The sequence below is a fragment of the Abramis brama genome (genome assembly GCF_963993115.1).
Source record: "Abramis brama genome assembly, chromosome: 1".
Lineage (NCBI taxonomy): Eukaryota > Metazoa > Chordata > Actinopteri > Cypriniformes > Leuciscidae > Abramis > Abramis brama.
The window spans coordinates 59,961,168-59,971,628 of NC_139963.1; the positions used below are offsets into that span (position 1 = coordinate 59,961,168).

The 10,461-nt window shown below is 34.9% G+C and overlaps 1 protein-coding gene across 1 annotated transcript; it reads left to right on the plus strand.

The window, feature by feature from the left end:
- The first annotated feature begins 51 nt into the window (after positions 1-51).
- LOC311077796 (uncharacterized protein) lies at positions 52-8,996 on the plus strand. The gene is made up of 9 exons (XM_084106421.1): positions 52-537; positions 962-988; positions 1,280-1,309; positions 1,577-1,612; positions 2,511-2,549; positions 3,584-3,631; positions 5,399-5,437; positions 6,557-6,721; positions 7,924-8,996. Exons 1-9 carry the CDS (start codon positions 489-491, stop codon positions 7,986-7,988), a joined length of 498 nt encoding a protein of 165 aa, XP_083962547.1. The 5' UTR covers positions 52-488; the 3' UTR covers positions 7,989-8,996.
- The last annotated feature ends 1,465 nt before the right edge of the window (positions 8,997-10,461 follow it).

A 10,461-nucleotide genomic window follows, 5' to 3' on the forward strand; every position in this document is an offset into this window, starting at 1 on the left:
AGAGACTAGTGCTGAGGAAACGCAGCTTTATTAAAGGTAATCCACAATCATATTCCAGATAGCTGGGAAAAGGTCAAAACCAAAGGCAAACATTAAAATCCAGGAAACCAGACTAAAGATCAATACCGTAATCCAGGGAATCCTAGCGAGAGCTCAGACATGCAGTGGTAATGTATAGACTTGTATCTAGGCAGAGAAACACCTGAAGGTAATCAGCCACAATGGCTTATAGGAAATGTAGTCCAGGATGAGATATAGCTAAATAAATAATAATTGTTCACAGTCAATAGTTCGTCATTCAGTGACACATCATCACTTAACTAATTTCACAACAAAATACTGTGGAAAGCATTGTTTATTAATTCACATTATGCTTTAATGTTCACACACAACTTAACTGTAATTGTTACTGATCATTAATATAAAGTCATGTAGAAGTGATTATTAGAAGCTCATGAAGAATCACTCAGTGTCTCATCTCTGTTTCGATGTGCTGCCGACATGAAGCGGAGATCTCCAAACAACTCGAGCAACTGCGTAAGTATTACAGCTGATACAACAAAATAATTTAACTTTATTGTGCTACTGTAGATTATAAATTATTTTTCAATTATTTTTTAATTAATTATTTTAATTATAATTTTCAAGTTCTGCTTGTGTGTGATGTGTTTGATTGTCCAGTATTGAGCTGCATGATATTAATATACTGATGACTAAAACATATACAACATTACAGTAATTGTTACTGATTGCTAAAGTGTTGATTTAAGAAATAATAATAAAATCTGTGTTTCTACCATTGAATCTCACATAACTGCTGAAAGTCAGTGCCAAGTGGCCTAAAGTCACAGTCCTGCTGACTCTTGATCTGTTATTTTGTGATTTGATCAGTGTTTCTGACATGTTCATCTGATCAATCACTATAATCTAGTTTCTCTGTTTCTATGTCCTGCTGTAACAGATGAAGAGAAGATCTCAGAGCGTCTGTGTACGTATTAAACCTGATGATAATAAGCTTTATTGTTCTACAGTAGAAATGATTTTTCTTAGTCAATATGTATAATTTTTCACCACATGTTCTGCTTGTGAGACATTAATTCGCATACAACATGTGATTTACAACATTACTGTAACTGTTACTGATCATTAATATGAAGTCATGCAGATGATGTGATTAGAAGCTCATGAAGAATCACACAGTATCTTCTCAGTGTTTCTGACGTGTTCATTCACTTATAATCTCCTCATTTCTGTTTCTGCGTGCTGCTGTGACACAAAGCCGAGATCTCTGAAAACATAAAGAAAGTGTGTAAGTATCACAGCTGATGCAATGAGAGAGAAAAATCGCTTCATTGACAATATAGTTTAACATTAAGAAATCACAGGTGTATAAAACTAATAAATGCATTGCTATGAAAAGTATTGTTTATTGATAATTCATGTTAGTGATGGATTTAATGGATTTTTCTGATCATTAATAAAAAGTTATTAGAAGCATCACAAAGTATCTTCACAGTGTTTCTTTATCTGTGCACACACTTATAATGTCCTCATTTCTGTGTTTCTGCTGTGACAGTTGAAAGCAAGAAACCTGGAAATCCAGAGCAACTGCGTAAGTATTACAATTAAGACAGCAAGTGTGAAATGAGTGTATGAACGTCTGCATGACATGTCTTTCAGGAGACTGTTTGCTGCTCACCAATTATTGTTATTGTTTTTAATAACTACAAAAAAGTGACAAGCTTCAGGCTGATCACAAATGTGATGTTTGTCTAAAGTTATTTCTGCTTATTAATATGGTTGAATTGGATCCTCAAACTGGTTAAAGTGAGATTAAATACATTAATTATATTTGTTTAATTTAAAATATTTAATTATAAGTTTTTATTGACTTTGATGAAAACTGAATCTGTTTTTGTACAAGTGAGAAGAGTAAATGCTAACATTTAGTCTAGAACTACAGCACACACGCACACTCACTAAAACACACACACAGTCACACACACTCTCACACACTCTCACACACACACCGCTCTGCACTTACTCACCATTTCTCTCAATATGGGACAGGAGAGCTGTCAGTCAATATTTGCAACTATAAATTAACAATAAATGAAATAGTAACTCAGTACAATTTAAAAGTAATGCATTACTTAAAAAAAAGTAATCCGATTACATAACTCAAGTTACTTGTAATGTGTTCCACCCAACACTGTTAAAATATGTTAATTCCCATTAAAAATGTTGGGAAAAAAATGTTGTGCTGCAAAAAATTTTTTTAACAATAGTTGAGCTAAATAAAACAATTTCAAACATTTAACCCAGCTGCTGATATTGATCATTCACATTAACGATAGATTTAACTAATGTTCACACACAACATATAGTCATGCAGATGATGGTGGTTTATTTGAAGCACAGGAAGAATCACACAGGATCATCTCAGTGTTTAATTCTGTCATGTTCATCGTATTACTCACTTATAACCGAATTTCTCTGTTTTTGTGCAGCTTTGACCGGTGCAGAAGAGACCTCTGAACAAGAAATACGTAAGTATTACAACTGAAACAGCAAGTGTGAAATGTGTTTTGTTGTAGGGTTGGGCTGATAGGCTGACAGACATCACGATGTTGAGCCGACATTTATAGGATAAATATTTTGTTGACTTAACTCAATTTTAAAGAGAAAACTGAAACTTTTACTCGGATTCTTTTCTCCAGACCCTTTAATTACATGCGTGACTGCAAACAACATCTGCAAGAAAAGCTGTGGGTCATTGCTAGTGTCGTATCAAAAAGACTTAGATACTTTAGACACTTTTATTCATGGCAGACCATTGAAGATCGCCACACACAAGACTCTCAGAAATCTGTTTGAAGCCAGGATTTCTGGAATTAAACATGTTTTTGGCTTTTCTCATTACCGCTACAGCCTGAAGAAATCAGTACCATTAAGAAAGCTAATGCAGTTCACATCATCTTCACGGTTTTAAACTTGAAACTATGAAATCATTCTAATAATTTTGACTGATTTCTCTCATTACCGCAATGGCTATTGCAAATTACAACTTAATTTTTTAATATATTTTATTGAAACCTGACACATTTTCAAAATGATGTGGCAAACCTGAAAGAACATAATGTATATTCTTCATGTGCATTTCAAATCAAATGACTACATTATTAAATTAACACCTGTTGCGGTCATGACACATAAGTTGCGGAAATGAGAATTTCAACAGAAAATGCAATAAAATACAAACATTATTCATTCCTTTGTTAAAATTGCTATTTGTGCAAGTTAGAGAACAGGGTTGTCATCATTATAATATTTTTTTATAGAAGTAAATTACATGTTTTATTTTTAAAATCTTTATCACTATGGTGTTTTAATGGTTTACATTTTGTGTTTTTGTTTTTAATGCCGCAAACCAAAATGGAGACCATAATATAAAGAACACAAATCATGTACAAACTGAAAAAAATCACTTCAGTGATCTTTGTGTAGTGATTTCAATCTCTGATGTTCACATGCAAACTCTTGATCTAATGTCTACTTTGGCTTTGTATGTCTCTGTGTCTAGATGCTGATGTCACACAAGAAGAGACAGCGAGATCAGAGATGGAGAAAGGTGCATTAATGTTGAAAAAGTCAAGTGATAGGTGTTGATGGGATATTCAGAGACAGTCTTTGGGATGTGCTGGAGGAGACTTTACAGAGTGCTCACCTCTTGCATTGTCAATACAAGATCTTGAAATTGATGCACCTCTTGATGTAAATAAATGTTTTTTTTTTTTTTTACTTAGTATTTTTTGTCTTGTTTCCAGTCCAAATATCTAAAAATTCTTAAATCAAGAAGCATTTACTAGATGAGTAAAATGACAAGATATTATGACCTGTTTTCCGGGGGAATCAATACAAATTAAAGGGATACTTCAGGATTTAGCATTAAGCTTTGTATTAGTAGAAAACCTGTAGTATTTTCGAATTACCATGCTTTCCACCCTCATATCCCCCTGAGACGAGAGATTTATGTATTTTTTGTCTGGAAAAATCCTCCGATGACGCAAAAATCGTCATTTTGCGTCATCGGAGGATTTTTTGGCCAGAGGCTAAAGACTACAGCCAGTAGATGGCGTTGTTCCGCATGTTTTCAGCCCGCCCATAGAGGGTGGGATCTCACTCACAGAATGCACACAGTGTCAGCCGTCTTTCTTTGGAAGCTAAGCTAACAGGCTCTTGTTCTGTGGAGAAAGCTGAGTAGTAGGGGTTACCATCCTCTTTTTCCCGGACATGTCCGGCCATCGAGATTGTTCAAAATGTCCGGGATTCGGCTTTTGCGTTCTGCGGTCGCCATTCATTGTTTACATGCACACCTTTTGTTTCAATCTAACTGAATTCATTCTGATTGGTGAATCTGAATGTAGTGTTTACATGAACGCTAAACAAGTGATCGGTTGATGTGCGTTTTAACATTGCTAAGAAAATTCCCACTCCTCCGTGAGAGATACTAGACCGGTGCGTCTCAGTACTTGCGCCGTTCACCCGCGGCCCTCAGTCCCGTCCTGCTCGCCACAGTAAACATGATGAATGGCAACTGTAGAACGCAAAAGCCGAATCCCGGACATTTTGGGTGATCTCAAAATCCCGGGCAAACTCGTCACAGAGTCTCACTAGTAGCCTAACCTTGTTGTTTTCAACTGCGCACTCTTACCGGTAGGCGTGGCTTGGGAGTGGCCTCGTAGAGCAGCGAAGCAAGTGCATTCTGGGAGTTGTTGTCTTTCATCCACATAAGCCAAAAATACATTTTCTGGATTTTCTCAGTCTAGAAAGCTCCAAATTCAAAAATAATTTCAAATTTTAAATACACATTCATCTTTCCAGAGGAGAAGTACCCCTTTAAGTGAGTTGATGCTTAAAAAAAATAAGCTTATGTAAAATAAATAATTGATTCAAACAGAAACAAGATTATTTTTTATTAACCCATTTGCAGATAATTTTGCTTGTTTTAAACAAAAACTCACTTAATTTTTTTTTTATTTCCCCAGAAAACAAGACTTAATATCTTACGTCATTGTATTACTTTAGTAAATGGATCTTGATTTAATAAATGTTTGATATTTGGACTGGAAACAAGACAAAAATACTAAGTAAGAAAAGCGTTTTTTTGCAGTGTATTGACGTCCTGGAATATGGTCATGATACATATTCTTACATGGTTGTTTAAAAAAATGTTGTGAGAAGACATTTCTTTCAACTCTAATAAATGAAAAGCTAAAGTATTATTATTATTACTATTACCTCCTTTTTAAAAAAAAGCATTTATCATAACATATCACAGTCATTGTACATCATCTATTCATTCACTATAATCTAATTTCTCTGTTTCTCTGATCAGACTTGACTGATGAACTGGAGAACTCTGAAAAAGAAATATGTGAGTATTACAACTAAAACAGCAAGTGCAAAATGTGTTATGCTGTGCGACAATAAATGTTCAATGAAAAAGAAGTTTGTTGCTTTGCTAAATAAGCCCATAAGCTTGATAAAGTCGGATCTCTATTGCTGCTATAGCCCACAATACTGTGTGTCAAACAAAATACATTTTGCATGTTAATTAATGGTTAAATGATTGCTTTTTAAAATCTTAAAATAATATTAATAAAAATCTGTATAGTCGTGGTTAAAATTATGCAGTTTTATTTTTAAATTGTAATCTTTGAAACGCCTCTCGGGCATCAAGTGCAGCTCCTATCTCTTTGAAGGAGGAAACATCAAATTCTCCAAAACTGTTCATGAAGCTTATGATTACATTTCATATTTGAAAACACCACTGAAACTTGACAACAACAACAACAGTCTCATAAAGCTTGTTTATTATGTTCAAATAGTGTTAAAAAAAGCTTGTTTTGTGATGCGATGACTTTACTAATCAACGATTGGCTGTTATTTAGAAGGCGGGGCTTATTCGCAATATTGGACGTTGCACTTTCTCCCATTCATAAGTAACCGGAGTGTGCCGTCTTCCTATATATGAAGTCTTTGTCTTCACACAGAATATGGAGGAAGTACAGGCTCCTCACGTGACGGGATATTCCTTTTAATTCTCTCTGAATCTCCTATCCTTTAGTTTTCTTTATTCTTTATTCAGATCCCCTTTAGCTTCCACTGAGTGGTTGCTAATCTTTCTGGGGTCCACAGAGCAATACAAGACAAAAAAATAACAAAAAATAACAATCAAATCAACAAACTATACATCTTAGCAGTAGCAGCATCAAACATACAAGTTACAACATGCATCTACATATTTGAAAGCATATCTTTATATACACTGTGTGCTTTTGCTCTTTTGGACGTTTATGGGAACCATTTTCCAAGCAACAGAGCTTTGATAAAGCAATGTCTTTTTCATCAAATTTGTTTGTGGACAAGCTAAAAAAGAGTTAAGCCGTTTTATAGTCCTAAAAATCCTGGTGATCCTCTGTGACTTCTGTGTAGTTATTTCGATCGTTGAGGATCTAATTTCTACTTTTTCTGTGTATTTCTCTCTTTCTAGGTACTGATGTCTCAAAGATGGAGAAAGGTGAAGGGGTACGGCACATGATTGTTGCAGAGACTGCCTTAAGTCGAGCGATAGGTGATAATAAGACATTCATAGACCGACAGGGCAGGAGGAGCATTGCAATCCGTAACCCCAGTACTAAATGTGCTGGAGATCATGGTGAGTCTTTTGATTTTTTTTTTTTTTTAATGTAAGAAGGGTTTGTTTATTAAATAGTATTTGCGTATAGTTATGATTGTTACTGCCAGGTTAAAACAGCCTGTTTGTCCACATAGCCCGATCACACTGAAATACAAATCTCCATGCCGTTGAGTGGAAAGTGTGTTTTAAGCCTTGTTTGCCTACTGTCCACAACTTGTTTGACGAATGTTTTTTACTAAAGAGCCAGACGCCTGCTGACTGGACCTGTAAATAAAACACTAAACCAGGTTTTAGACCTCATTTTCTTCCTAAAGTTTCTATGTGACCATCATGTGTAATGAATGAAAAGTTCCATTGTCTAATTCCTCTGTGATTGTTGTTAAAACCGGATCAGTAGGAAAAGATTTGTTTTTTTGAATATATGAACAGATCAGAGTGTAAAATGGCGTTTGAAAACTGAACGAATCATATGAATGAAGCTATACATCACACATGGCAGATCATGATTGTGTTTTAAACAGAATATCGCCTTGTTTCAGCTCTTTCAGTTCATTTTGAAGACCATTTGAACACAAGCTGCCAGATGGTCATCAATGAACGTAATTGAATATAAAAGTGATTGTCCTGAGAGAAATGGGCAAGTTGTAAAGCTTTTAATACGTCAATTAAAAAAAAAAAATTACATTTGAGTTTGCATGACTAGTATGTTTACACGAAAACAAACGACAACGTTGTCAAAGTGATCCCCGTTCACACGTTCATCTGCTAAACCGACTAAAAAGGCTGTAATGTGCATGCCAGGCCAGTAGTTGGCAGTGTCACTTTGAAAAACACCTTGCGAAAACGTAAGCACATAATACGCAAGTACATGTCTTCACTGTTTTCACAGATTCACATTTTTGTTGTTTACATGGAGAAAGTAAAGGCACAGTTTTGAACAGCTTGTGTTTTCAGGCCTCCAAAACGCTGTTGTCGTGTAAATAAACGGCCAATACGCATACGTTTTCTATTATAAATGTCATGTTCCTTGATGAGAAAAGAGCAAGTGCCCAAACAATGTGCTATTGGCAATGTTTTTAAATTATTTTTGTACATTTAATTTCTATTGGTAATTTGATGGTAAATTATTGACATTTATTTTGATTTCTCATGAACGGCTTCAGAATTGATTTCCAGATTTCTCTCTTATTATTTGTGTGATTGTCTCTAATTCCTTCCAGAATCATCAGGAAGAGAAACACCTTCTATTAGCCAAACAGACGAGGATGGAGAGAAAGAGCAGTAGAAGAAGTTCAGTTTGATGAGATAAGACACGCCCACCAGTGTCAATCACTGTGACATCATCAGCATTTCAGCTCAGTCTTTTATAAGCTTCTAGAAACCATCCAGTGAAAGTGAGACAGAATCAGTGTCTTTTGAGCTGTTAAAGTCTTGTGTAAAAAAGGCTTCTTTGGGTTTAGATGTGTTGATGGAAACACTGCCATATATAATTGTATTATTTCTTCACTACATGCCTCACCTTTAAAGTGTTACTCTTAACATAATACTAAGTTGACTCTCACAGCTTTGATCATTGACAATGATTGTCAGAAATATCACATATATTTTAAAGGTGTGTTTTACCACAGCAGTATCTCTCAAACCATTCAATGTGCTGTTTTATATAATTAACACTAGTAAAAGGAGTTTTTGGCCAAGTAAAAACAAATAGCAATATATGGGGGGAAAAAAACAGTGAGTCTTTAATTTATTTGAAAGAAAACACACTGCATTTTGCTAGTTTAAAACAACAGTTTTAGCTTTGCCAGTAAAGAGCTTCTAAACAAGCTGTTTCACACAAACATCAGTAGGTGTGTTTCCATTACAGATTTGTGCAAAAAATTTGCGATTTTTTTTTATTTCTTCTTCTTTTTCCTAAATGTCGACAAAGAACTATTGCAAAATGGTGGCGTATTCATTAACCGATGTTATGCGACTAACATTTAATTTTTACTCTTGCAATAAGTAAGTCATTCCAAAAATCATGGCAACGGACGTTGGTAGACGTTTATGTATATCACAGCCACTGCACTGGCCGTTATTATTAATCAAAGGAGATGTACATGTGTTATCCAATCATTAATGGTAAGGAAAGACCCTTATACTGTGAGTGGCAGATATGAGGTGTTTCTCCCTCATATCTGCTTCGGGGTCTTGATTGTGGCATTTATTTGAGGTTTATAATCCATTATTCCTGTAATTCTTTTGTCTTTTATGAATTTAATAAAGAACTCTGTCTGGTATTTTGTCCAAACACACCACGTCATCTATGTCAGGTGACCTGTAAATGCGCAAAAACTGTTTCCATTTTAGTTTTGCGAAATATTTCTTTTTCAAATTGCCTGAAAAACCTACGGAGCCCCTGAGGGGACCTGTGAAAAAAAAAAAAAAAATAGGACTTTCGCGTGCGCACGAGAAACTTTCGCGTGGGCACGAGAAACTATCGCGTGCGCACGAGAAACTATCGCGTGCGCACGAGAAACTATCGCGTGCGCACGAGAAACTATCGCGTGCGCACGAGAAACTATCGCGTGCGCACGAGAAACTATCGCGTGCGCACGAGAAACTTTCGGTTTGCGTTATAGCGTCATTAATACAAATGTGGAAATATGGATGATGTATATATCATTTATGTTGTTGTTTGACATGTTTTGAAGTGTATATTTTAGCAAAAATCTCAAGCAAGGTGCTATTAAAGACAAGACTTAGAGGCATATTTTAGTCACAATTCAAATAATTGTATTAACTTTGAAAATAGGCCTACTTTTAATAAACTTTGTATTTGTATGTGTATTGATAAAAAATAAACAACAGGCTAATAATCTTCTGCTACTGAGATGAAGGAAACATTTTTTTAAAGAAGTAAAGTTCACAAGATTGCTATTTATCTTGATCAAACTGTTCCGTCATCAGCTCTTCCTCAGTTCTGCACTGCAGAATAAAATAGTCATCCTCTGCTGCAGTTGTACGGATTCTTAACGCATTTATTGCAACTACATTTCATCTTTTTCTCATCAAACAACCAGATTAACGAATGGTTCGACACAACCCGTACCGAAGAGCCTAGACAGGTCTTTCTTCTGTATAGCCTACTGTATACAGGGTAAATGACGACTGTTGGTCTACCATGGTCGCCCTCGTCCAGTAAGTTTTAAATAATAATAATAATAATAATAAATTAAGATATAAATCAATATAATTCGTTGTAAATTAAATATTTTAAACAATAGCTACAAAAAGGTAATAATTGACTGTATAGTCCTAACGTTCATGCATGAACTGTCATTCAGACTTACTGTCTAACAACCAGAGAACAGAGAACATCAGATATATTAAAATACATACTCTTCTGAGTTTTATGATGTAGGCCTTTTTTTATTAACATTTATCGGCCTATAATTTATACCTATCTCAAGGATGCGCGCTTGTGCGTGGCGCACTCAGTCATGTTGAGAGGGAAACACGCATTATATTATTAGGCTAGTCTATTCAGAAATAGTGTAAAAGACCTGTAAATAAAATACAACATTAACATTATAAACACTATTAATAACATATAGGCTATGCGTATTTTACTTCCCCATAGCCAAATCCTTAAATGAATGGAATCAGAAAACAACAAGAAATGAAAAATAAGTAACCACTTATAATAATAATAATAATAATAATAATAATAAATGCATAGTAGTCTATAAAAATAGCCCATTGTGCCTTTTATT